Here is a 27,265-nt window from a genome sequence, read left to right as displayed (position 1 = left end):
ATAATGTGGGTAATTTAATGCATATATATATATGTCCATGCCCATCTAAAACAGATGAGAAATCGCAATATTTTCAACAGTATCTCAGCAATCTGCTTCACCCTCATCTACATTTAATATATTCTAAACTGACAGTTTACTCTTCAAAAGCACATCCATGTTGAGCCTTTTTTAAACACCGTTCCACCCTTTGCAAGCACAAGTTGTTACAAATAACAGATACCTTGAAATCCCCTGCCCAGCTCTCTGACGAGCAAGTGAAGCTTGCCACATTGCAAACCAAGGAAATAGCCTGGAAAGATAATTGGTTGAGCTTAATCAACTTCACAATTGCCACGCTGTTATAATTACCTTTAATATCTATCTATAATATGTATTGCACACTTGAAGCATTTTCAGCTGGTTTGAATGCATTTGTGTTCTTCATGGGCAATTTTGGGATGCGAGAATCACACTTTGGTTGCTGGGCTAATTCCTTGGAACTTTGGGGCTTTTCCTGCTCAAAATCTCATGCCCAGAGTCAGCTTTTGTGTGTTTCTCTCCTCTGGGGTTTGTTTTTCAGGAGACATCGATGACTACAGCGCTGAAGTGGAGGAAATCCTTCCCCAGCACCTGCAGCCGACATCGAGCTCCGGGCTGGGCACGTCCCCGAGCTCCTCCCCGCGCTCCAGCCCCTGCCAGTCCCCGACGCTGCCGGAGGGACCCGCGCTGCCAGCCAGACCCAGCCGGGCCCCAGGGAAGGCTCCTGGGCCCCCCGTGTGCCCACCAGGTGGGTACTGCCCTGCCCCAGTGCCTCGAGAGGCTCCTGGGGCCCCGTGTGCCCACCAGGTGGGTACTGCCCTGCCCCAGTGCCTCGAGAGGCTCCTGGCCCCCGTGTGCCCACCAGGTGGGTACTGCCCTGCCCCAGTGCCTCGAGAGGCTCCTGGGCCCCGTGTGCCCACCAGGTGGGTACTGCACTGCCTCGAGAGGCTCCTGGGCCCCCCGTGTGCCCACCAGGTGGGTACTGCCCTGCCCCAGTGCCTCGAGAGGCTCCTGGGCCCCCCATGTGCCCACCAGGTGGGTACTGCCCTGCCCCAGTGCCTCGAGAGGCTCCTGGGCCCCGTGTGCCCACCAGGTGGGTACTGCACACTGCCACAGCCCAGTCCTGCTGCAGCGGATCTGTAGGATCCTGGTTCACCCCAGTCATCTCTCGGAATACAGCCCTGGCAATCCCTGCTCCTGCCAGCTCCAAGTTATAAGCTGTAATCAGCACATTTGTAAATGGGGAGCACAATGTGAAAACTTCTGTTTAAACACGGCCTGTTTTTAAATTATGAACACGTGAACACAATGATGGTGCTTGGAATGGCTTCTTATTGAGTTTGTTTAACTGTTCAAATGCCCTGAGAATTCCCTTTGTCGCATTTTTCCAGAGAACTTGGTTCACAGGTAAGAGTCAAAATCAAAATTTGGAATGCTGCAATTGGTAAGATTGTTCAGGATTTCATGAAAAATGTAAATTTATTAAAACATATGAGGCAGAAGTTTTGATTTAGGAAATCTGCTTCTTTTCATCATTGGTTCATTCCTCTTGTTTTCCCTGTCTCAAAAACTTGCGTATTGTTATTTCCCAGCCTGGGGCCTGACTGTCCTCTCGGTGAGAAGCTCGCTATAAGGAGAGCTTTGCTGTGTTTGCAATGTCCCAGGCACTAATTTTTGCATTGTTTTCTGCCCTATCCTCCAGCTGAATTGCAGGCTGGTGCCCAGCAGAAGGAGGCTCCGCAGAGCCTGGAGCCCAAGCGCCCTCCGCCCCCTCGGCCCGTGGCGCCTCCTGCCCGTCCGGCTCCGCCGCAGCGCCCGCCCCCGCCCTCAGGTAACGGGCACCTTATTTTGCTGACCCCTGGGTGCCCATTGGGTGCCCACTGCTGACCCCTGGGTGCCCATTGGGTGCCCACTGCTGACCCCTGGGTGCCCATTGGGTGCCCACTGCTGACCCCTGGGTGCCCATTGGGTGCCCACTGCTGACCCCTGGGTGCCCATTGGGTGCCCACTGCTGACCCCTGGGTGCCCATTGGGTGCCCACTGCTGCCCATTGGGTGCCCACTGCTGACCCCTGGGTGCCCATTGGGTGCCCACTGCTGCCCATTGGGTGCCCACTGCTGCCCATTGCCCGTCCGGCTCCTCCACAGTGCCCGGCTCCCCCCTCAGGTAACGGGGACCTTCCCAGCTGCTCAGGAATATTTATCTGCTCTCAAGTCTGTGAGAGGGACTTGAAAGTGCAAACCCAAAGTGCGTATTGCACCTTGGGCTCACTGGTTTTTTAATTGCAGTGTTTAATTGGTACATTTAAAAGCAATAACAGCGTGGGAAATAACAGCGTTTTTACCATTTAAATATTATTGGTGAATAAGTTTATAGAAACTTATTTTCACTTTTAAAAATGTGAAATTTTACAGCAATGTTGACTCAAAATTTTCATTTTTTATAGCATCTATTTTAAAGTAAAATAGAAATAACTTGTGCATTCATTGGTCAATTGCTATTCCTTTAATTTTGGCATCAGTATATCTGTGTTGTGTCATGTCCAAGTTTTGAATGTAGAGTTCATTTGGATCATCTGACAATGTGAACAATTGAGCTCTAAGAGAAACTGGATGTTCAGAAGCATTTGGGCAACATAGTTAATAACAAAGTGACCCTTGTGATTTTTAACTTTCTCATTCTTTTTCTTTCCTCCTACTACACTGACATTTCTCATTATTGCTGCATTCATTTCTTAAATACTGTCAGGCGGTAGGAGTCCTGCACCTGCTAGAAAAGAATTTGGAGGTAATGATTTTAATTGTTTTTGAATATGACTGCATAGCCAAACTGCTGTGGGGATCTGTTGTGACAATACTGAACACGATGATTTCCAAAGGTGTCAAAATGGGCAGTTCTCCAAGTTGCAGAACTAGAGAATTCATTAATGTCACTGTCTTTCCTTCCTCCCCCCTCTGAACTACGTTGCCCTTTCTGGTGAAGTAGTATTTCTCCAGAAGCTGGTATTTTAAAGTCAGAGATGAGGGTTGTTCAGATTTCTGTTGCTTTGTCCTGGTGAGCACATCAGGTAACTTTGCTGTCAAGTGCTTCTCAAATAGGCTTTGTCCTTCCCTGGCCCACATTTTGCTGTCCTGCTGAGTTAAACCAGCTCATCAATACATGAGAGAGGATGAGAATTGCTCGTGGCGTTTCCAGGCACTGCCCCTCCGTTGGAAGGAAAGAGGCATTTTTGACTAAATGCTTGGAGAGTTTTGAGTGATCTCAGAAAATACATGAGCTATTTCAAATAGTCTGTAACTATCAGCTCACTTGGGTGTCAGGCAGAAATGTGCCTGGCTCTTAGACACTGGTGAGACAAGGAAGCTTTCATGGCCAGCGTGGAATGTTTCAGATGAGGTAAAATGCAGGAGCTTTAGGAAGCAGTTGATAGACCACATTCAGCATAGGTGAGATTTCATTCATTGTTCTGCAGTGCTGTGTAGTTTTCTGTGCACTGACACAATCCTGTTTGCCTAGCTTGTCTCAATTGTGCAAAGACTACTCAGTTGTCTTCTTTTATCACCTTTCCCAGTATAGCTTTCCATGGAGCTGTAGCTTGCATAAAACTTGCTTTTTATGCAATCATTTGAGACTGTAGTATATTCTTTCATATATTATTCCAACCAAAAGCTCTTCACTTTTTTCTGCTCTCCATTTTCCACTCATGGTGTACATGTGTAAGCATCAAGGCCAATTTTCATGGGTATCTGAGCTCAGCTCCAAGCAAGTTAGCACAGGGCTGGCACCAAAATCAGTGTCCTTATGGGTGACTTCAGTGGGAAAGGGCACCCGTTTCTCTCCTCTAGGAGCAAGGCTCTGAGAGCTCTGTGGAAATATGCCTGTGGAGTGTGTAAGTGGCTCAGACCTGGAGTTTGGGCTTCCATAGCACATGCCAAGAGACACTGATCATGCCTTTAAAATGTTGTGCCTTTTAAATGATATTTTTCCCCCCACATGTTTTGACCTTTTTCCCCCAAGTGCTTCAGTCCCTTCAATGCCCATGGCACTTTTTCTAATGCCTCAGTATGCTTTGAGGATGAGACAAGGATTTGGGCATCTAAGTGTTTGTTTGGTCATATTTTATGTCAGAAGTCACTCAGAATTCAGGTGAACAAGGCTCTGCACTCATTGCAGGGCTTTACCAAGTGTAGACCTTTTGTATGTTAATGCCAAAAAAATTTCACTGAGCATTCTACAAGCTCCAGTTGTTTATAGTTAAAAACTAAAATGTTGCCCTCTGTTTACCCCATATTTTTTTAATACATTACAGATTAAATTTTCAGAGAACATTAAAAACCATAAAGGCTGCTTAATTGTCAATGGAAGTTAATAAATAATATTTGTGGGGTTTTTTCCTAATAGTAGTAGTCAGAGCTTTCCTGATTGTTGCAGCCCAGGCTTTTATCATTGGTTGAAACTGTTTTTCATTGTCCCTAAGATGGGAATATTCCCATGCTGCCCTTTGTGATAGCATTATCAGAGCACGATCACTTTGCTTTCTCACTATTGAAGAGAACTATGAGTAAGTGAAATGTATTTACCCTCTGTGCCGTTTCTGTCCCTTGTAGTGGATGCTGGGTGCCTTGCCCAGTCTTCATGCCAGAGATCTTGCTGCCTCTGTCTGGTGCACGGACGCAGGAGCGTGTGCCCGTGTGTCCCTGCTGCAGGAAGGAGCTGCCTTTGTCCTCCTCCTGCACAGAGCAGGAGCAGAGGATGCTGTCAGGCAGGGCCCTGCTCCTGCAGGAAGGAGCTGCTTTGTCCTCCTCCTGCACAGAGCAGGAGCAGAGGATGCTGTCAGGCAGGGCCCTGCTCCTGCAGGAAGGAGCTGCTTTGTCCTCCTCCTGCACAGAGCAGGAGCAGAGGATGCTGTCAGGCAGGGCCCTGCTCCTGCAGGAAGGAGCTGCTTTGTCCTCCTCCTGCACAGAGCAGGAGCAGAGGATGCTGTCAGGCAGGGCCCTGCTCCTGCAGGAAGGAGCTGCTTTGTCCTCCTCCTGCACAGAGCAGGAGCAGAGGATGCTGTCAGGCAGGGCCCTGCTCCTGCACAGCCTCACTGCTGCTCCTCTCACAGTTATTCGTGGTCAGAGTTGTGATGGCAGCTGGCAGAGCCTGGCTCTCAGCTAGAACAGATAACACATGGTGGGGTCCAGCATCTTTGAAGCAGATGCTCAGCCAAAGCAGAGATCCGACATCTCTGGAGCCAGTCCCATTTCAGCCCCATGTGCAGCCTCCACTCTGCCCACTCTGTGACTCACAGATCACAGGGAGCTCCTGGGCACATCTCACACATGGTGACACAGCAGCAGGCCGTGTCCCAGCTAGGGGATGGATTCAGCAGAGGCTGTGTCCCAGCCAGGGGATGGATTCAGCAGAGGCCGTGTCCCAGCTAGGGGATGGATTCAGCAGAGGCTGTGTCCCAGCTAGGGGATGGATTCAGCAGAGGCCGTGTCCCAGCTAGGGGATGGATTCAGCAGCAGAGGCTGTGTCCCAGCTAGGGGATGGATTCAGCAGAGGCCGTGTCCCAGCTAGGGGATGGATTCAGCAGCAGGCTGTGTCCCAGCTAGGGGATGGATTCAGCAGCAGAGGCTGTGTCCCAGCTGGGGATGGATTCAGCAGAGGCTGTGTCCCAGCTAGGGGATGGATTCAGCAGAGGCTGTGTCCCAGCTAGGGGATGGATTCAGCAGAGGCCGTGTCCCAGCTAGGGGATGGATTCAGCAGAGGCTGTGTCCCAGCTAGGGGATGGATTCAGCAGCAGAGGCCGTGTCCCAGCTAGGGGATGGATTCAGCAGAGGCTGTGTCCCAGCTAGGGGATGGATTCAGCAGCAGAGGCTGTGTCCCAGCTAGGGGATGGATTCAGCAGCAGAGGCCGTGTCCCAGCCAGGGGATGGATTCAGCAGCAGAGGCTGTGTCCCAGCCAGGGGATGGATTCAGCAGCAGAGGCTGTGTCCCAGCTAGGGGATGGATTCAGCAGCAGAGGCTGTGTCCCAGCCAGGGGATGGATTCAGCAGAGGCCGTGTCCCAGCCAGGGGATGGATTCAGCAGCAGAGGCTGTGTCCCAGCCAGGGGATGGATTCAGCAGCAGAGGCTGTGTCCCAGCTAGGGGATGGATTCAGCAGCAGAGGCTGTGTCCCAGCCAGGGGATGGATTCAGCAGAGGCCGTGTCCCAGCTAGGGGATGGATTCAGCAGCAGAGGCTGTGTCCCAGCTAGGGGATGGATTCAGCAGCAGAGGCCGTGTCCCAGCTAGGGGATGGATTAAGCAGGCCGTGTCCCAGCTAGGGGATGGATTCAGCAGAGGCCGTGTCCCAGCTAGGGGATGGATTCAGCAGCAGAGGCCGTGTCCCAGCTAGGGGATGGATTCAGCAGCAGAGGCTGTGTCCCAGCTAGGGGATGGATTCAGCAGAGGCCGTGTCCCAGCTAGGGGATGGATTAAGCAGGCCGTGTCCCAGCTAGGGGATGGATTCAGCAGAGGCCGTGTCCCAGCTAGGGGATGGATTCAGCAGCAGGCCGTGTCCCAGCTAGGGGATGGATTCAGCAGAGGCTGTGTCCCAGCTAGGGGATGGATTCAGCAGCAGAGGCTGTGTCCCAGCTAGGGGATGGATTCAGCAGAGGCTGTGTCCCAGCTAGGGGATGGATTCAGCAGAGGCTGTGTCCCAGCTAGGGGATGGATTCAGCAGCAGAGGCTGTGTCCCAGCTAGGGGATGGATTCAGCAGCAGAGGCCGTGTCCCAGCTAGGGGATGGATTCAGCAGAGGCCGTGTCCTAGCTAGGGGATGGATTCAGCAGCAGAGGCTGTGTCCCAGCTAGGGGATGGATTCAGCAGCAGAGGCTGTGTCCCAGCTAGGGGATGCCTTCAGTTTTTCCATCATGTCTATATCCTGCTGTGTTTTTGCCATACACTTTTAGGAACCCAGTGCATGCTTGATGATATTGCAGAAATAAAGTAGTTCAGCGTGGTTATGCACGGTTGAAAATGTTTTTTCTCTCAATCTGAGCTGTTAAACCAATGGGTCCAGCTGTGCCCAGTGCTGTGTCGAGGCCCCTCAATAATACAGTTCTTCAGGAACAGTACATGATATGAGGTGGGAAGTATTGCTTGGTCACATTTCCTATTCAGATGTACCGTGGCACAAACAGGCTGCTCAGTGTTCTGCATGACAGGGATCAGGCTTGGTTTGGCAGGGTCAAAGTGCTGTGCTCATTTATTCCCCAGTGTCTGAGCTCAGCTCTGTGCTCTGCTCACGAGAGGTTCAAGACTGGATGTCAGATGCCACTGGGTAGCCAAACGTTTGTGTAGAGTGAACATTCTGAAGGAATGAAACTCACTTTCCACTGTAATGTAGAATTGAAATAACCAATGTTCCTGAACATGATTGCCCTTGATGGATTGTGATTCACAGCAGCCTGGGTTCCCCATGCTGCTACAAACAGTTATTTCCTGCAGGTGACTGTAATCTATCCAGACCAGAGATAAATTGTGTAAAGCTGGCAGTGTTATGCTTTTTCTTTCTCAGTCTACTGCTTTCCTTATGCTATGTACAGCTTCTCTTCTTTCTCTGAAAAGGTCTTGGAGCTCCTCCCAGTCCTGGGGTAGCTAGGAGAGAAGTAGAAGGTAATATAACAATTTTTGTGTTCTAGAAATGGATTTCTGATGTAACATCTGAGTAATGTTATTGCTCTTGTGGCACTCAAGGTGGTTTCATTAACGCATTTATCATGGAGGATCTTTGCTCTTTTATTAGTATTTCTCCCAGCCGGGCTCTCCCTGGTTCTCAGTGGTGGTGGGGATTGTTACAGAAGGCATTTGTGAAAAGCTCAGTGAAACTTGCAGAGCTCTAATCAAGAATGCTTTTAAGGCTGTCCCTCGGAGTAAGCTGCAGCTGCCTGGTCATCAGAGTGACCATTGCACCTGTAACTAAATCAGGAGTCTAGAGAGCCTGACTTTGCATAAAGGACCACGTGTGTTTGTATATTCTGGGGAGAGAAACTTCCATGGAAGCAGTTGGAAAGTTCCATGGAAGCATTATTGACATTATTTGGTCAATAATGTCATATTTTGCCTCTTTCTGAAGAGCACAGTGTAGGTGTTTTGATTGTGACAGCCAGCTGTGTGTAACACACAGTTCTGAGAGCATTTCTCTTGCACCTTTCTGCTTGGAGTACATGGAATTACTGTGGATGGGTGCTGCTTTAGCCATGCCAGCAGAGTCATGGCCTTGGGTTTCTTCCTTGTCTCTCAGGAGCGTCCTTCACAGCAAATAGCAATGCAGGTCCTGATAGAGTCACTGGCAGGGTTTCCTCCTGTGTAGTACAGTTAATTTTGGCTGCATTGCTGGTTCATTTTGCTGGATTGGCAAAGCCACTCTACGTGTGCCATATTTGAGGTGGGAAGGCGCCCTTGGTGGCTATGCACTCCAGCTTCTGCTCCAAGGAGGGTGAACTGGCACCAGGTTGCTCAGGGTGGGAGCTGCTGCACTGAGAACAGCCCCAGAAACCCCTTCTGACTGGCTCCAGGGCAGGCTGATAGCTGGAAGCTGATTTGATGAGCTGTGTGATGCACCACAGAGTTCCACTTACTGTCACTGCATGGTGACTTTGCCTTCCTGGGAAACAAGCAGCAGAAACTCCAGCCAGAATCCTAAAGCTCCCTGCCTGTTAGAAATGGTGGGCTTGTCTGAACCCGAGGTGCTTTTTCCACCTCTTGCCCTGCCCAGTTAGAGTGGTGCACCTGAGGGCTGCCATCAGCGTGGCCACGGTGAAGCTGGGCTCTGACACATCTATCCCATGAACATAGAGTGGGGTCAGGCACTGTCACGTCAGCTCTCTCTGTTCTAACCCCTGCTGGTAGCACCCCTACAGGATATACCAGAAATCAAAGCACTTCCATCCAACACGACTGAGCACACGGGGACCCGTACAAGTGGTCACCTTAGCTTGCAACAAATAGGATGTGAGTTAAATCATGTGGAATAAAAGGGTCAGATGACTTCCTGTGTGCCATGGGGTGGGAGTGTGTGAGTGACAGCTCCTGGATGTGTAATAGGTTTCTGAACAATCACTGCTCTCTCCTTGCCTCCATTCCCAGTAGTAGTGGTGGAACATTGCCCTCTAATACCCATTTGTGGCTTATCTAACACAGATAATCTGTTTGTTTTCCATGCTGCAAAGCACAAAAAAGCCCTGGAACACAGAGAAAAGAGAACTTAGGTAATAGACGCGTGCTTTGTACTAACTGCAGTAGAGACAGAGGTTGGGTTTGCAGTGGGTGCTGAGTCAGTAATCTGTGCTCTCTGTTGCAGTTCGGCATCAGCCTCCTCCCTCGGCGGGTACCCCCAGACCGGTAGGTGCTGCTTGGAGATCGTGTCTGCTCAGTGTCTGCTCTTTGACATGTCTGTTTCTGGTAGTCTCAACACGTGTGAGCAACTACACAGGTCACTGGGCAGGTCACAGTTTGTCTGTTGACTAAAACCACTGTGGGATGGGGGAACCCCATGTGTGCTCAGACTGGATGGGACGTGACTGTTCTGCACTCTGCAAGCGCACAGCGGGCTCCCAAATGCACGTTGTACATCTCCTTTAAATAACTGCAAGGTCACTCTTGTTATTCTAGGCCCTTACTGATTTGCTGTGGTAAAATGCATTATCCTCTGTACTGGAACGTAAATTGTGCCAGCAGTTAATTGCTGACAGGCCATTAATGGGTTACATGTGCAACTGAGATCTTATTATGTACCTTGTTGTAAAGACTAATTTTCATAAGGGCCTTCATGTGAAAATGAAGCATGCAACTGTTTCAGCAGATATTAGTCCTGTGTTTCACTGCCTTATTTGTGGAACTGCACTGAAGGAGGGAATGAAGGGATTGATGGGCATGCAGATGCTTCACCCCACACAGGAAATCAAGAGATGAAATCCATCTGCCTAGCTTTTTCTTACCAGGAGCAAGCAGGAGCCTTATGTGAGGGAAGAGAAAAGTGTTTGAATAGCCACAGGTCTTCTTCAAGAGTTACTGAGTAATGGCATTGTCTGTTGATAATTCTTTGACTTTGCAGCATATTCCACTATTGGAACTGCTGAAAACTGCTGTTGAAAGTCTCCATTGCAGTAAATTTTACAGATTCATTTTTCTCAAACAGATTGATTCTCTCAGTGAACAATTCATGATCTTGGCTTTTTTAAAAATTATTTTTCTGGCAATGTAAAATGGCCTCTTCTAAAATTTGGATAAAGAAAAACTGGTGTATGTAAGAAAGAATGTATTCACTTTTCACTGTGTGCTTGCCTTTGTCCCAGGTGATTTTTGGATTTCATCTCAAGGATTTCAGGACCAGGGACAGTAGCTACAGTGGGTGCTGCTTCCCACTGAGGCATCCTGAGAGCTGGTTTACACTTGGTTTCTTTTCTGTTCCTTTTTGATATATTTTTATTTTGGTGTATGATCCAACCATCCTCCTGCCTACTGTCAGAATATTCAAAGAAATAACAAAATGCATCTTGGCAGTCTCAGATCAGATTGGAGATTCAGAAATTCAGACAGGAATTTATGAGATTAGGTAGCTGAAAGAGTTCAGAACGTTGGTCAATGGACCCAGCCAAGCATAAGGACTCACAAAGTGGTGCACAAAGCCAGAGACATTTCTAGTAAAACTAAGATCAAGAATTGTACTGTTTTTTATAGTATTTGCTGGTTGCTAATAATTTTTGTGTACAGCTGTGCAATGGAGTTTGCTCTGAAAGCCATTTCTAGAGTGTCCTCTGGTACACAACATTTTACAGGAAGCAAGTCTTACAAACTTGTCTCACAGTCCTTCCTGCCTCACAGTCCTTTTTCCTTTGATCCCAGGGCCTTTATTCAGCTCTCACTGTGTTGTTTGTAATTTACTCTGCTTCAGCTGTAACCTGGAATAGCTTCCTGTGTCTCTTCAAATACTGATGTAGACTTGGAAGTTAACATTTCCAGCATATTAACTCCTATTCCATCAGCTTCAGGAAGACTGCAGCCTTCAGGTGATGCAGAATGTGTTTCATTAATACTGTTTGATGAGAAACACGCCTCCAAATAAACTAGTTGCTCTTGTTGGTTTTGTTGCTTACAATTTGAGGACTTAGGTAAATTACCTTATTAATATTAGCAAAAAATAACTGTTTCTAGCATTGTTGCACAGGTAAGTATTTCTATAAAGTTAAAAAGCATTGTAAAGATCCTTTGTTTTGAATGGAACCATCACCATGTTTTGGAAATCTATTCTTTGTTCCTGCACGTGCACACGAGATGAGTTGAGCAGCTGTTATCAAAGAACAGGTTTTTCGCAGAATGCTGATTATTCTGAGCCGTTGAGCATTAGATGGCTGCAGCTCCAAAGCTGAAGAACTGAAGTACTCTGTTTTTCCCACCTTTGCTGGCAGACTGTTCCTCCTCGAGCTGGAGTTATCAGTGCCCCGCAGAGCCATGTCCGTGCCCCGGCGGCACGAGCGGCGCCCGAGGCTCAGCCCAAGGCAGCGGAACCGCCACGGGGTGAGTTTCCCTTCCCTGACAGGGAACACGCGAATCCCGTCACTGGTCAGCCGGGCACTGCACTCTGTGCCTTGACTGCTTTGTTCTCAGCAGGTGGCTCCGCTTCTCACCAGGAATGAAGGTTCTTGGATGCAGTAGCGTTTGGCAGTTTGTGTTAGGCATCCTCAAGTAGTGCACTTTTGGATGCTATTGTCAAGGTTGTGTGAGATCCTGACCCACAGATTTTGTGGTATCAGAGAAACTGTGCAAAGATTGCCGGGCTTGCTCTGAGCAGGCTGGTGTGTGCCATTCTGGCTGTTGATCACCAGATGCTCTATGAGTTGGTAGTTTTGTAATCATGAGACATGGAACAGCATTTATGTCTGGCTCTCCAAGCAACTTCCTAGACTTACAGTTTAAAAAACCCCTTTATCTCTGTACTTAGAAAAATACGCGTTTTATAACAGTGGCCTCCAAAATACTGTTCAGTATAACTGAAGGACATTTTGGAGTGACATGGTTTGTGTTTTGTGTAAAACCACAGCATGGTTTGTGTTGGAAGGGACCTCGGAGATTAATTCCACCTTCCACCAAGCCCCATCCAGCCTGGCCTTGGGCATTCCCAGGGATCCTGGGGCAGCCTGGGCACCCCGTGCCAGGGCCTGCCCGCCCTCACAGGAAAGAATTCCTTCCTGATACCCCCTCTAACCCTGCCTCTGTCAGCTTACACTGGAGTAGCAATTTTACTGGAGATGTGCTGAGTTTCTGGTGGTTTCCAGTCCCGTTGCCATGAACACCTGCTGTTCTCACAGCCCCTTCTCTGCAGTTCTCTGTGGTGCTTTCCCTTACAGTTGTAACGAATCCCCAGTATTCACTGCAGTTCCTGACCATGCAAATCCCTGCACGTGTCCTTCCAGGCTCGCCCCTGCTTCCTGAGCCCCTGAAGCCTCAGGCTGCTGGCCCTGCTGTGCTGAGGATGCAGGAGCCCCTGGTCCCCGCGGCACCCCATCCCTCTCAGGCGGGCGCCCCGCAGAGCCTGGAGCCGCCGCAGCCGCCGCCCCGCAGCCGCTCCTCTCACAGTCTGCCTTCGGAACCGGCTCCCTGCCAGCAGCCGGTGAGTGGGACAGCCCTGCAGGGGCCTCCTTTCCCTGTGGGAACGAACGCGGCTCGCGCTGCCTGCTGCAGCCTCTGAGGAACCCTTACAGCGAGCACAGAAACAAAAACGAGGGCCCAGAGGCCGGATTCAGTGGCCCTGGGGCTCAAGGAGAGTAACCCTTGCTTGTGTGCTGTCCCTGAGTAACTAACATCTTAAATGCTAAACGTGGCATTTAGGATTTCTGACGATGGCTTTACGGTTTATGGACAGCTCAGTGTTAAAATGATGTTGTCATTTGGCAGCTTTGTCTGGCAAAGCACTCAGTCTAGGCAGTCTGATTTGATGATGATACGTGCGTGACAAGCTGTACAGTAAGGCAGCAGGGTTGGAAATAGGCGGTGCTTGGTGTTGGTGATCATTCAGTGAAGGGAGATGCCATTGGTAAGCTCATAAACCTAATCAATGCATTAATAAATACTTGAGAGAAATAGAATTCTCCCCATTTCCCAGTGTCACTGAAAATACAGAGACCTATCCACATGATGTAGGAATTTCATGCAGTAACATTAACATTCTGTTCTCAGGGATCATTTAGGCTGTTATGATAAAAAAAACATCAATTTCTCTAGGAAAAGCCATAGTTTCTTACTGCTGCTTAAAAATGCAGAAGCAGGTTTTCAGTGCTGCTCAGATTTTTTCTTATGCCTGTATCTGAAGCCCTTTTTTTGCTACAGTAGTTAATGCCTATTTTGTACCACAGTGAAGCAGCCAAATTCAGTCCTCAGTGAGTTGATTTTTGAATCCAAACTGAAAAAATCTTTAAATGCTTTTCCTTTCTTTCTCCTGAACCTCTTTCTTTGCCTGTGAACTGCCTTTCACTTTGGAAACTTAGACCAAAAAGTGCAGTTTTCTGAGGAAAGGCCTTTAAAGGAGTGCAAGGTCTTTTGAGAGGTAGTGAATTCCAAGCCATCCTTCTATGCAAATCTGGATGATGATATTGGAGAAACGAAATCTGTTCTTATAAAAATAATCACTGCTACAGTGTGACAATTCAGGACTCTATACAATCCCCACACTGAAAAAGAGAAATAGTTACTGTAAATAGATCTTCTTCCTTGCAAAGGAGGGAGATGCTACATTTCCACAGAAGGAGAGGCATTATGGTTTTGTCAGCTTGCAAAGCTGTTCCTGTGGATGAGGGACAATACTGACACAGCTCCCAGAATGAGAGCTGTGGGGCTTTTCATGCTAACAGGTGACTAGAATTAGACCACCCGTGCTCACATTCCTGTAACTTGGCTCCAAAAAGGAGCACAATCAGCTGCACAATGGGTGTCCATGGAAATACCATTAGAATGGACCTGAGTTGGTTTTTTCTGACTCCCAATGGTTGAGCTTACAGTAGAAGACAACAGAAATGGAAAATTTAGTGTAGGGTGTGGTAAATACTTGTGGTTTGTATTCACAGCTCAAAAAACCAGCTTTGTGAAAACTTCTGAAAATATTATTTTTAACATGAGGTTGCTTTGTTACTTGGATTTTCTTGCTGATTTTCCTCCTCTGATCTGTGTTTCTCTTTCACAAGCAGGAGCAACCGTCAGGGTAACAGGTATCTGACTCTTTCCCAGTCTCGTACGTGGCTCCCTCCATTCGAGCAGCAGAGATGTATGGGTGGTGCTCTCATACATCTGCAGTCCCATCCCCTCAAACACACCTGTCTGCATTCATGGGTTGCCTGTCATACCATGGTGTGCTTGTTCCTTTCATGGTGCATTTCAAAATGAGACTGCTTTTACTGGAGCCAGGCACTATTTTGTGTCATCGTCTTTTTATGAAACAATTGGACCCTCACCTACATTGCTCAGGCACTGCTGATCTTGGTCTGCTCAGGGAAAAACAGATCAGTGTTGGCAATAAATGCTCTCTGTAATGCAAATAAATCCTGATGCTACTGCACTGCCAAATTCTGTTTCAGAACAAACCCCATAGATCACATTTCTCAAGGAACAGAGGCCTTGCTGTGGCCCAAAGTAAAACAAACTGTTACAATTTTAAAAACACTTGCTTCCAGAATTACTCAAAGCAAGTTTGTACTTGGAATGAGGAGCAAATTGGATTCATAGTTTCTTTGGGATCTTGTACTTTCAACTGGCCACAGGACTTAACCAGCTGGTCCCAGGCTGCATTTGAGTTCTATTCCTTCTACAGTTGAGTTTTTCACATTTTTCCCTAAGTTATCCATGTCTTTGTTTTAATATTATTCTGCAAAAAACCTTCAACTGTAGACAGTCCATTCAGTTGTTTTGGTGTATTAAATTTATCATAAAATCTTTTTGTGACATTTGAAGTCTTAGAAGCCGTTTTTACTTAAGCTTAACTCATTTGGTAAGGGGAAGCTCCAAGCTCTGTTCTGTCAGTGTGCATACTGAACAAAGCAGATACTCCACCTTTTTGGACAGCTTGTACAAGGTAGAAAATACCTTGCATTGTTGTTTGAAGCAGTGTGTAAAACCAGGGATATTTTGATTTTCAAAGCTGAGGAATTCTGTGGAGAAAACTGTCTTCTCCAAGGGTAACTTGTCGCTTTAATTAGCGATTGTCCCTTTCTTTCCATGCCAAGAAGAGAATGCTTATGGGTGCCTGGCTACATGGCAAAGTCTGACTGCATTTACTAATAACACGGATGTTTCCTCTCATTGCGGTGCTTTAACGCTGCTGTAACATCAGTGTGGTCAGCTCCCACACAGCGTAACCTGGAGCTTTTCATTCCATAGTTGTGCCGGGCTGTCCCTCGCTTGGAGTGCATTTCCCGAACGTTTTGCCATGCCGAGTTCCCTCAGTGTTTGTTGCTGGGCCTGGGACCTGCAGGAAGTAGGCTCCAGCTGCATTCAGCACCGAGCAGGAGGGAGTGGTGTTTGACAGCTTAGAGGCTTTTCTTTGGACAGAGGGGGTTCAGGCTGCTGGTACCGTTGTAGTTAAAACAGAACGGGGCTGAAGCTGGAGCTGAGGGGTGAGAAGGGGGCAGTAGGAATAACCTGGAAGCAGCTGCATGATTCCTGAGCGTGTGCTTCCTTTGCAGCAGAATCCCAGCGGGACACACGGCACTAACCCTGAACCCCAGCTCAGCAGTGACCCTTTTGAAGACCTGTCATTCCAGCTGCTCGTGTCCAAGATGCAGACATCTGTCCGAACATCACCCGCTCCAACCTCAAACCACAAGGAGTTGATAGAGCTGCCTTCAGCAAGGCAAAGAAATGCGGAGAATTTGAGTCCTGTAAATTGCATGTCAGCAACGCCTCCTATTCCAGCCTTTCACTCATCCCAGGAACATCAGCACAGCTCTCCAAACCCATTTATTACTGGGCTGAACTGCTCAAACCCATTCACTGAAAGAACTCCCAATGCTGGGAACCCATTTAGGATGGAGACAGGGGAGTCCAGGATCCCCTCACAGGTACTGGCAGGAGCTGCTGCTTCCCACCCGTTCCCTGTTCTGCCCCCGCCCAGCTGTGGCCCAGGCAAGCCCCTGTTTCCCGTGGGTGCAGCTGCAAACGCCTTCTGCCGGCGCGGCGGCTCTCTCAAGGTGGAGAAGGTGCAGCCCAGGGGCTGGGTGACGTTTGACGAGGACGAGAACGTCCCCACCAAGCTGAAGCCATCCGCCAGCGTTGCAGATTTTACACAGCTGGGCTCCGGGACACCGGCTGGGTGCCCGGCCCTGCTGGGGGCCGAGCGCACGGCCCTGCTGGCCTCAGACTGTGCCCTGGCTGGTGACTGCGGCCCCCGTGCTGCTGCTGCTTGCCTCTGCTCGCTGCCAGCCCGGGAGCCGCCTGCCCCCCCGGTGCCACCCGCAGCAGCCAGCAGCAGGGGCCCTGCCGGTCCCTCCCTGGCACCCCAGGGGCCACCAAGCCGTGGCTTCACAGAGAGATAGCTGGGCGGAGGTGCAGAAGGGCGTGTTCGTTCCTACGTGTTATCCAGTAGAATAATTGGGCATTTGAGATTATTCTGTGTGCAATAATTAATGGTTAAATGCACTGAAAGTTAACTCTGCTCGTAAACAGCCACTTCAGCTCGTGTATAAATTCTGAATGTGTATATATGGTAGAGCACAACAAATGGCCAGGAGTTTATGAAGACCTCGGTGTAATAGTATTTGAATAGACAAAGAGAGAAGGGTGAGCTACTGTCTCACTAAAACCTGTCAATCCTGGACACAGATTTTGCTTAGGGAGCTCTTTCATTTCTGTTCTCCTTTGTGGAATTTCACAAGAAGAGGCTCCCTGCTGGCAGCCTCCCCCCCTCCCTTTTGACTGTTTTGTTAGTTGATATTTATAAGTATTTACCAAAGAGCTGCCAAAGTTTATGGAGATTTGAATGTTGACAAGTATTGTTTAGAAGCTGTTTAATTTATAACAGAGGCTATGGGTATTTGTAAGGCTTATATTTGAATTTGAGGCACAACAAAAATAGTTTACTTTCAAAATAGAAACAAAACTTTGCATATTAATATATTCAATTAATCTCCTGTGTCAGTACATTTCAGTTGTTAGATCCTATTGTGACATACACTCACTAGCACTAATTCAGAATAACTGTTCCATATCATCCATTTATTCATTACTATTTTAACTATACTTTTTTTTTTTCCACAAACTGGAAACAGCTGATACAGCAGGCTTTTCCTCAACCTCTGGAAAAAAGCCCCCTTGGCTTTTGAGATACCAAGCAGTATTTGCCAGGTGCAGGCCATGTAGTCTCCCAGCCAGGGGGTGAGACAACACACTTAGATTGTATTTAGAGTAGTGCAATATCCCAGGGCAGCGCGCTTCGGAAATCCTCAAACGCTCTCACAACATGATCCATGAAATAATCCATGAAATAATCCACTATCCCGTCAGACAGCCCTGGTTAGGCACGAGCTGCAGCCGCCTAGAGGAGTGGTAGTGAGTTTCCTATTGCGCTTTTTTCTGTTCAGGTCATTCCAGGTGTACACTCGGAACAGCAGTGGTACTACTTGTGCTTCGGTGTGTGAGTTCCCTTGTTTCACGCTGTTGCTGCACACATCCGTGTGGTTGGTGTTTTGGGATATCCTTACATTAGCAAACCAAATTCAGGGGGGAACTTTTGCTAGTGGGAGTCACGTGGTGATAAAATATGTTGTCGAATATTTAATTGCAGTGATTAAAAACTATCTGTCTGAACTGTACCGGGCGTGCGGCTCCTCTGCGCCTCACGGGGCTGTGGGCACCACGGGGAATGCTCCCAGATTTCAGGGTCTGTGTGTATATATGTGTGTGTGTGTGTGTGTGTATATATATATATGTGTGTGTGTGAGCTGCAGTGAGGCCCTGCCATGTACTGATGGGAGTACTGAGCAGCAGCAGACGCTCTGCAAACACGGAGGATGGAGGTGAGACCCACTCCCCACGTGTTCCTGGACTCTGTTTCCATGGCTGTATCCCCCAGGACACCCAGGTATGCCTGAAATACTCCCATCCTTATGGTCTGGGTGGTCGTTCTCCCTCTGTGCCCCTGCGCTGCCAAATCCTCCTGAATCATCAGGATGAATAAAACCCTCTACAGACTGTCATTTTAGTGTCAGCAGGTTGGGCATTCCTTTATCCTTGGCCAGGGGCTGTGTGGCTGACAGAATTCTGGCCTCCACATGGACACTGATACGGAACTTATTCACTTACTTAAACATTTTTAGTAAACAAAGACATTAATGTTCATGGGTTCTAAATTACATCATTATCTTTAATTATATTCTGTCATTTATTGGTGATTGATTTATCACTTCTTATGCTAATTAGAGCATATTTTTAGTCTTTTTGTATATTTCCCTTTAGTAGGGAATTTCCAGTGTATATAGCGAGTTTTTATCTGGTATTTTTGCCATAGTGTCCTTGTGATCCATAAATTCTGCATTCTAGATGTCCAACGTCCCCAGTCCCTCTTTCTCTCCCGGGCTTTGTTCATTGGAAATATCAGAGTTAGTTTATCAAAACTGAATGTTTCAGGCCTTTTCCCAAGCTGTCCCCACAGAAGTAGCTTGTAACAACTTTGCTAAATAGCGCCCGAGAGTAATTTAAGAATAGTCCACTACTTATAATTGATGTACATAGAGGTGATGATTAATTAGAACAATTAATTTAAGAGGTAATTAAACTCCTTACATGCAATTAGTAAGACGTTCTGCTGTTCCCCTCACGGGGCAGGGTGCGCGGGCCCTTTAAGGGCTCCCGTGCCCTCACGGGGTGGTCGGAAGTACCACTACTGATAATTTATATAAATATAGCTGCTACTTATAATTGATATAAATATAGCTGATGATTAATTAGAACAATTAGTTTAAGAGGTAATTAAACTCCTTACATGCAATTAGTAAGACGTTTTGTCGCTCCCCACACGGGGCAGGGCGCGCGGGCCCTTTAAGGGCTCCCGTGCCCTCACGGGGTGGTCGGAAGTACCACTGCTTATAATTGATATAAAAAAATGGCTGCTACTTATAATTTATATAAATATAGCTGCTACTTATAATTGATATAAATATAGCTGATGATTAATTAGAACAATTAATTTAAGAGGTGGTTAGACTCCTTACCTGCAGTTGGTGAGACGTTCGGTCGTTCCCCTCACGGGGCAAGGCGCGCGGGCTCTTTAAGGCTCCCGTGCCCTCACGGGGAGGCCGGAAGGGGAAGCGGCGGCGGGATCGGTGGCGGCGCCGCCGTTGCTGCGAGACCGGAGTCTCCCGAAGGATCCCGAAGGATCCCGGTGCTACCGGAGGGGGCGGCAGCGGTCCCCCTGCGCCCTCAGGGCCTCCCGGAGCGGCGGGCCGCGGCCGCTCCCCGCGCTGCGTCCCTGCCGCCGGTATCCGGGGTCTCGGCTCCGTTGCTGAGGGGCCGCCCGGGCCGGCCATGGTGCGGCTGCACGTCAAGCGCGGCGGCGAGAGCGAGTTCCTGCTGGAGGCGCCGGGCAGCGCCCGCCTGGCCGAGCTGGCGCCGCTGGTCGCCCGCATCCACAACGGGCGGCTGAAGGTGCAGCGCCTGTGCTCAGGTACCGCGGGGCCGCGGCGGGCGGGAGCAGCTCCGGCAGCCGCCCGGGCAGCGGGAACACCTCGCCTGCGCTCCTGACGGGGTCGGTGCGAATTCCCGCCTTCGGTGTTCAGTGAAGGCACTGCGAAGCCTTGAAACCTCTCCCGCTGCGTGTGCCGGTAGCAGCTGCTTAAATCAGGGAATCGCGGAATGGTTTGGTTTGGACCTCAAAGCTCTCGCAGTGCCACCCCTGCCATGGCGGGGACGCCTTCCGCTGTCCCAGGTGCTCCAAGCCCCGTCCGGCCTGGCCTGGGGCACTGCCAGGGTTCTGGGGCAGCCACAGCTGCTCTGGGCACCTGTGCCAGGGCCTCAGCACCCTCGCAGGGAAGCATTCCTCCTCAGTATCCCATCTAACCCTGCCCTGTGGCGGTTTGAAGCCATTCCCCCGTGTCCCGTTACTCTGTCCAAAGTCGTCCTTCAGGGCACTGTGAAGTGCTCCCTCCTGACCAGCAGCTTCCGAGGCAGCTTTACAAAACATTTCCTGCCCCACCGTGGGGCTGTGAGAGCAGCGATTGCTGTCAGGTAAGCCTGACCTGGGGGTGCAGCCCACCCACGGCTGCTGTGCAACAGCCACGGTGTTTGTGGCGTGTCTGAGGCCGTACTGACACTGCTCTGAAATCTAAAAAAACCTGACCAGGGAAATACCAAAAATAAAAGGTTTATGGCCACGAAGTACCATGAGGGTTTGTATCCCTGCACATGTCATTTGTTACATTGTTTTATGGTTATGTTAAATTTATAAATTTCAACATTATTACATTATCTGTATATGTCTGTTTATATCCCTTATTCTTTATTCCCTCTATTTATCTGTTTAGAAACTAAAAGCTCGGGGCAAGTTTTGCCTGCACAGGCATCGCATGAAAGGCTTTTGTAAATGGACTATAGTAACAGACTTTTAATCTTGTTCTCTAAACACTCTAAAGAGATGGAGGAGCTGGCAGAGCATGGCATTTCCTTACCTTACAACATGCAAGGACTGACAGAGGAGCAGATAGAAGAGCTGAAGTTAAAGGACGAGTGGGCAGAGAAGTGTGTCCCAAGCGGTGGGAGCGTCTTCAGGAAGGATGAGATGGGGCGAAGAAATGGATTTGGTGAGTCAAGTGTCAGTGCTTGTTTCTTTCCCTTCAGACACAGACAATCCATAATATAACAGGGAGCAACAAATCCCTGGTTCTGGAATGGGGTAGCCAAACTCTAAGTTCCACACACAGGAATTCTGTCTTGGGTCAGAATCTGGGGTAATGCTGATGAACAAGCCTGAAGAGCAGTGTCTCTCTTCAGCACATAAACAATCACCAGGAGCAAGTTTGACTGCTCCAGTTCTGTTTACCCTCCCCGTTTGTAAATGTACACTTGAGAACTGGGTTTCCCCAGGGACTCCATTAAGGGTTGTTTTTCTAATATTTTTCCTTTTGTCTCATTGACTGGGATTCAGGTTCACTGAGCATGTTTTTGTAAGCGGGAGTTGAGCCTTGTGATATTGACCAAGTTAGAAAATTGAACGGGGTGCGTATGCAAGCCAAACCAGGTGCCATCAGACGATGCACCCAAGTAGGACATAAGCTGGCAATGAGCATGCTTCAGCTGGATTTTTGTTTTTGAGGACAGGCTCTTTGTAGCAATTGAAATAGATAACTGTGATGTGAAATGTACAGTGTATTTGTGAAACTGTCTTCATTGTTAGATTGAGATTTTAATTAGAAAAGAAAGCTGCAAGCTGTTTTGCCTAGCTAAGGCATGTCTGCCAGTACAGCCCACAGTAGTCCAGCAGGGAAGGAGCCTTGGATTGTTCTGGAGGGTATGGGATTATGGTTGTTGCTTTCTACTGAGGACCTTTGTCCCAAATGAAGTTCCAGATCATGGAATCACAGAATAGTTTGGGTTGGAAAGGACCTTAAAGCTCATCCACTTGCACTCACCTGCCATGGGCCAGGACACCTTCCACTAGACCACATTGCTCCAAGCCCTGTCCAGCCTGGCCTGGAACACTTCCAGGGATGGGGCAAATACCAGTCACATGTCTTTGGGAGAAGCCATATTGCTGTCCCATGAGAAATACTGCTTATTTCTTAAGTTAGTAGGAAATACAGGAATGAACCACGTAACTCCTGCTTTATGGTACAATACTGTTTCATTTGCTCACAGTGGAGTCTGCACAGGATGTGTGCTTGGTTTCTTTACAGTAAGCATAGACTGTGGAATCTCTCTCTTACTTGTAGCTCCAAATGAAAAAATGCAGCAAGTTATAAAGAAGACAATAGAAGAAGCCAAGGCATTAATCTCTAAGGTGAGTTTCCTCAAGTGATGTGTGGGGCTTTCCTAGTAAGTGCTGTGGAGTTGGGCATCTGAAATAAAATCAGGCTTTTTTCGGTGCAAGGGCTGACAGTTGTTGAGAAATGCCATGAAGTGATGTGAATGGTCTAATAAAACCTGACATTTTGGTTAATAGTTTTCTTTAAGGCTTTTGGCAAGTGGTTCAACAGGTCAAGGAATTGGATCCAAACTCCAAGGGAACGCTGGCAGCTGAGCCCATGTGGAGCCATTAAATCACATTCAGTTTTATCCTTGCAATTTGCTACTGCTGTGTCCTTTGGGGGAATGCTTGTCGTGCTTTCTGGTGAAAAATTAACTGCATTCTGTGCTGTTCTTGGAGTTAATGAAGTCTTTTGACTTTTATGTGTAATTAATTGAAAAATGTGTTCTAATCTCTTAGGCTATCACAGAATCAGGGATGGTTTGGCTTGGAAGGGACCTTGAAGCTCACCCAGAGCCATGGGCAGGGACACCTTCCAGTGGAGCAGGCTGCTCAGAGCTCAGTGCAGCCTGAACACTTGCAGGGGTCCAGGAGCAGGGCGTAGGCCTTGGTGTGACTTGCACGTGCCCTCAGCTCAGTCCTGCTGAGCACAGGGTTTGCCCTGATGATGGGACGGTGCTCTCAGGCATTCAGATTGACATGGCCAAACCTGGAGTGCTCTGTGTGGTGTTTCAGCTTCCGTATGGCTTTGAAACACCAAGGTAGTAACATTTATGAATGGAGTTAAGGGTGGCTTGGAAAGTGGCTTGTTTGGTTTGCCACTTGATGATGACAAAATGGAAGAAACATGCCTGTGTGTTTGGGGTTGTACTGGCCAGTTAGCCAGATCAGGAACGTCCACAAGGAGGCAACATTCCCTTACCTGAGTGCTCAACAAACTGTTCTTATTTCTGTTCTTCCAGATGTGTCATGTTTCTCCTTTGTCCTTGCACTGGGGTTGGAATGATCTCAAGTACTTGTTCTTGCAGCTCTCTGCATGAGCTGTGCAGTTTGCCAAGCTTTACACTGCTGCTCACATGTGCTCTATTTTTTTCTCAAGTTTTAAGCCCCTTCTCCATCCCTCACTTGAATTTTGCTGGCTTGAATCACGTTCAGGAGTCACAAGTGCTTGGAGCCACAGCACCCCATCTGCTGTTTGTGGTCACACAAATGTGTCCTGGTTTGAGTCCTGTGTTCCAGGGGCAGCTGTCTCCTCACAGTTTGGTGAAGATCTCCCTTTCCCGTGTTCTCCCTCACCCAAGGTAGACAGGCTAAACAGAGGGGCCAGAGGTGAGAGATGTTCTCCCGAGTCGGTATTCCAGTGAGGAGACTGGCACTCCTAAAATCCTGATGCAGCCTGTTGGCTCTGCTCAGGTGTCCCATCCCTTCAGCTCTGGACTGGCCACTCTTCCTGCAGGTTTGCTTGCCTTGGCCCTGATCCCTGTGTGTGTTTCAGAAACAAGTTCAGGCCAGTGTGTGCGTTGGCATGGAGACGGTGACAGACGCCCTGGAGCAGCTCCGAGGGGCGGTCACGATCGTGTATCCCATGGGATTGCCCCCACACGATCCCATCAGGATGGAGTTGGAGGATAAAGAAGACTTGTCAGGAACTCACGTACGCAGTAATGTATTCCCCTTGTGGGTAGTCCTGGGTTAAACGTGGCCCGTGCTGTTCTTCATCTTAGCACTGAAAGTTGTTTTCACCCCCAGTATGGAGAATTTGTGTCCCAAAGTGTCCCGAGATTGAATGGAATATAAGGAAGAATGCCACAGATGAATATGAGGAGAAACACGTAGAAGTAGAGTGTAAAATTACACTTCATGTTAGGAATTCCAGAAAGATTATTTTTTTCCCCCATGAAAAAAATCTGGTTTTGGAAAAAAAGCAAGAAACAATATCCTCCAACTCTTCACCTTGTTTATTTTGTCACAGGCTGGAACTGAAGTTATAAAAGAATCCGAAGCACAGTTGTGGTGGGCAGGAAAGCAGTTAGAAGAAACAAAGTTGCTGTCTGACTATGTGGGCAAAAATGAGAAAACAACCATCATTGTGAAGATCCAGAAGGTGAGTACTGCTGGGAGATTGCTCTACAAGTTGCTCACCCTTGGTATCTGTTCTCTGTGGAAGAGAACTATCCATAGCAGTATAAAATGGATTAGATCAGTTCCAGCTTGAGCATCCTCAAACTGTGCATCCGTTTTAAGGTTTGAATGGATTGTACTCTGAGTTTTTCTCCAGTAACTCTTTAGCCTGTCACTTACATGCTGTAGTCACTATTTCTTGCTCCGTGGTGTTTTTGTGGAGTACAACAAGGAGGCATTTAAAGAATGGAGGGAATACAACCTGGCAAGTTTTGTGGCAAGTCTTGCCACCTGCAGTGGGTTCTGCAGTGCATCCCTGAGAGGTGAGTCAGGGGATTTGTTTAGAAGGCCAGATTTGGATTTTCTTCCCTCGCAGGGTCATTGGGAAATGCATGGTGTGGCATCCCAATGGCCACTGCAGGGTAGCTCCTGGGAGTGCTCTGTTTAATTAGTTGGAGGGCTTGCTGACAGGGCAAGGGCAGTGCAGGGGCTCCTCTGTGCCCAAACCCCCTCAGAGCTGTTTGTTCTCCAGGGCATCCACATCTCCACGCACAGGAAGATGCTGTGCTGACAGCACGAGTTTTCTGCTTTGTCCATCATTTCTTCCAGGGACACAGTGGCCTGGATAAGAGATTTCCTTTTATTTGTAGTGGTTTGTAACTCCCTTACTTCTCTCCTTTACTGAATCCTGTGCCATCCTGTGTCTGTATTAGTAGGGGAGCTAAAGAGATAAGTAGAGCGACCTTAAAGCAGATTTATTTTATCTTTTAAAGTGGAAATTTATGTAAAATAGACTTAATCCTGTTTGCATCTTCCATTGATGTCCACAGAATTGGCAGCATGATTCAGCTACAGAGATGAAAAAATAAGGAAAGTGAGGGTGCTGAGACCCTGGCACAGATTGCCCAGAGCAGCTGTGGCTGCCCCTGGATCCCTGGAAGTGTTCCAGGCCAGGCTGGATGGGGCCTGGAGCATCCTGGGCTAGTGGAAAGTGTCCCTGCCCATGGCAGGGGGTGGGAATGAAATGATCTTCAAGGTTCCTTCCAACCCAAACCATTGTGTGATTCTGTGGATGCAGCCACAGTTCCTCAGCATTTATTTTCCTGTGCTGAGGGAGCTCATGAAGTCCAGTTGTCTGAAGGGTTTTTGCTGTCTGTGTGTAGCAGCTCCTCCTTTGCACGCCGATGTCACCGGCAGCATTTCCAACTTGCCTTGCAGAAAGGGCAGGGAGCCCCGGGGCGGGAGCCTGTGCTGAGCCACGAGGAGCAGAAGGAGATGATGCTGTACTACCACAGGAAGCAGGAGGAGCTGAAGGTGGGTGTGCCCGTGGCGCCCGTGCGAGCGGGGCCGCTCCAGCCGAGCTCAGGCCGCGCGCCTCACCGCCGCCCTCCCCTCTGTGCCGCAGAAACTGGACGAGGAGGACGACGACTCCTTCCTCAGCGCTGAGTGGGCAGACAGCCACGCTCTGAAAAGGCAGTTCCACGGGGTCAAAGACATCAAATGGGGTCCCAGATGAAGCTCTGCACGCCCCTTCCCAAGCTGAAGCACGGAGTGTTGCGGTGTGTGTGGTAGAGTCTTCAGACGGCAGCTGAACAAACTGTCCCTCCTGTGGCCTTAGCTGTTCAATAAATGTTCCTATTTCTCTGTGACTGCAGCAGCACTTTCCTCTGCAAAGGAATGAACAGGTTCTCCTGACGTGTGGTACTTTATTAGAAACTGGCAGTTTGGAATTGGAAATGTCAGTCTGTTTCACAGGCAGGACATGTAGTAAACATGCCCTGGAATATTGGTGTTGTTCAGAGTGCTCTTTATACTCTCCTGCATTGCTGTTAGATGGTGTGCTCTGGAAAAGGTAATTTATTTTACAGGAGATCAGTTTCCCCTGACTAATCCAGGGAGAATGAAGGTTTTTTTATGTGCTTGTTCACATTTCAACATAGCTATTTCCAAACTGTCATTTTGAAATGAGTTAACTTCTTAATAATTGTTCAAAGTAAATGTTTTTATATAAACACTAGTGACATCCTCATGGAATGCTTCATTTTCATTCTTTGGGTTTAGTTTTTCTTGCTGGTATATAGAGGTTGACAGTAATTTGTGTACAAAAATAAGCATCATTTGCAGGTAGCTTGGATAAACCCAAGTTTCATAGAACCAGATCTTTTAGGATGGAAGTAAAAAATCATCCTCATTGTCTGTATTAGTATGGTTGAAGAGACACCAATCAAGGTGAAAGCCAAGTGTTTGCTGAACTTGCAGCTTGAAGATTGGATGCAGAACAGGTAATGAATGCCGTTCACTGAACTACTCATGGTGCTTTTACCTCAATCACTGATGTTTTTACTTTCAGGGAAGTTTGGTGTCTGGTAATTTTTCTTGGATCTCAACTTTACAGTAACATGGCTTTTTACAAAAATAAAAATCAGCATTTCTGAGTTGAAAAACTTCAAGTGTTTTTAATTTAAAATTTATTTGGAATTATTTCACATGGCAAAAAAGGTTCTTGAAAAAAACCACTTTGTTCTTCAACTTCCTAAGAGGAAAATCAATGTCCTGGAGCTTATAATATTCTCATTTCCTCTCTGAAAGCAAGGGCAAAGCAGGCATAGGAAACATTTAACACAGATTCTGCTCTCTTCTGACTGCTGTTCTCTGCTGTAATTGGTGCTGTTTTTTTCTTTAGCTGAGCAAACTTTCCATAGCATTGATCCTTTCTGGAGTTCTCACAACGGTGTCTGTCGATCTGCTGGATTCTTTCATTGTGGCTGAAAGTGAATGAACTCACTGGAAAAGGATTGAGGAGAACTGGAACTATTTAACTGTCCAAGGAGATAATGAAATAGAAACACCACACATTGCACGTTTGCAGCTTTGCAAAAGCAGAGTTTGGTCTTTCTTGTAAACCAGTATTTTTGGGAGTTGAGAGTAGCCATGCCCTTCCACGGGGGAAATCCATTCTGTCCCCAAGGAGACACACAGCAGAAATTGTTAAAATGTTTGTTTTGTGGCCATGTCTCCATCCCCATGAATGGAAATGCTTTCCACGCCCGTTTCATTCCTTCTCTCCTTTTCACGGTGTTGCTGTCCCACGTTGCTCCATTCTCTGCCTCAGCCAGGATTTGGAAGGATTTATTTGTTGCTTCCTGCAACCT

At 48.1% G+C, this 27,265-nt stretch overlaps 2 protein-coding genes across 10 annotated transcripts in view; both read left to right on the top strand.

The window, feature by feature from the left end:
* Positions 1-15,837, top strand: part of SYNJ1 (synaptojanin 1) — a 50,643-nt gene extending 34,806 nt beyond the window's left edge. For 3 of the 9 annotated variants that reach the window (XM_036404236.2, XM_036404230.2, XM_036404235.2), the window contains 10 exons: positions 563-769; positions 1,724-1,852; positions 2,770-2,808; positions 7,619-7,666; positions 9,223-9,261; positions 9,354-9,394; positions 11,461-11,569; positions 12,466-12,662; positions 14,230-14,253; positions 15,724-15,836. In XM_036404236.2, coding sequence (XP_036260129.1) covers positions 563-769; positions 1,724-1,852; positions 2,770-2,808; positions 7,619-7,666; positions 9,223-9,261; positions 9,354-9,394; positions 11,461-11,569; positions 12,466-12,662; positions 14,230-14,250 — 830 coding nt within the window. In that variant the 3' untranslated portion in view covers positions 14,251-14,253; positions 15,724-15,836. Of the gene's footprint in view, positions 1-562; positions 770-1,723; positions 1,853-2,769; positions 2,809-7,618; positions 7,667-9,222; positions 9,262-9,353; positions 9,395-11,460; positions 11,570-12,465; positions 12,663-14,229; positions 14,254-15,723 lie in introns of all 9 variants that reach the window. The other 6 variants (XM_036404231.2, XM_036404234.2, XM_036404233.2 and 3 more) reach the window with 6 other exon arrangements.
* Positions 15,838-19,338: 3,501 nt separating this feature from the next.
* On the top strand, positions 19,339-26,142 carry CFAP298 (cilia and flagella associated protein 298). Its single transcript, XM_036404240.2, has 7 exons — positions 19,339-19,697; positions 20,662-20,829; positions 21,958-22,025; positions 23,488-23,646; positions 23,965-24,096; positions 25,332-25,427; positions 25,519-26,142. The coding sequence occupies exons 1-7, from the start codon at positions 19,559-19,561 to the stop codon at positions 25,627-25,629; spliced, it is 873 nt and encodes a 290-aa protein (XP_036260133.1). The 5' UTR covers positions 19,339-19,558; the 3' UTR covers positions 25,630-26,142.
* The last annotated feature ends 1,123 nt before the right edge of the window (positions 26,143-27,265 follow it).

Source organism: Molothrus ater, chromosome 2 (genome assembly GCF_012460135.2).
Source record: "Molothrus ater isolate BHLD 08-10-18 breed brown headed cowbird chromosome 2, BPBGC_Mater_1.1, whole genome shotgun sequence".
NCBI lineage: Eukaryota > Metazoa > Chordata > Aves > Passeriformes > Icteridae > Molothrus > Molothrus ater.
The sequence above is the reverse complement of the archived record's forward strand: the minus strand, read 5'-3'. Positions and strand labels throughout refer to the sequence as shown.

What these genes read in the sequence shown, in the direction of transcription:
- CFAP298 (XM_036404240.2), top strand. Translation starts at nt 19,559, where the DNA reads ATGGTGCGGCTGCACGTCAAGCGCGGCGGCGAGAGCGAGTTCCTGCTG. An exon ending in GGGGCGAAGAAATGGATTTG is followed by an intron (nt 20,830 to 21,957) that starts GTGAGTCAAGTG and finishes TCTTACTTGTAG; the next exon opens with CTCCAAATGAAAAAATGCAG. An exon ending in AAGACTTGTCAGGAACTCAC is followed by an intron (nt 23,647 to 23,964) that starts GTACGCAGTAAT and finishes ATTTTGTCACAG; the next exon opens with GCTGGAACTGAAGTTATAAA.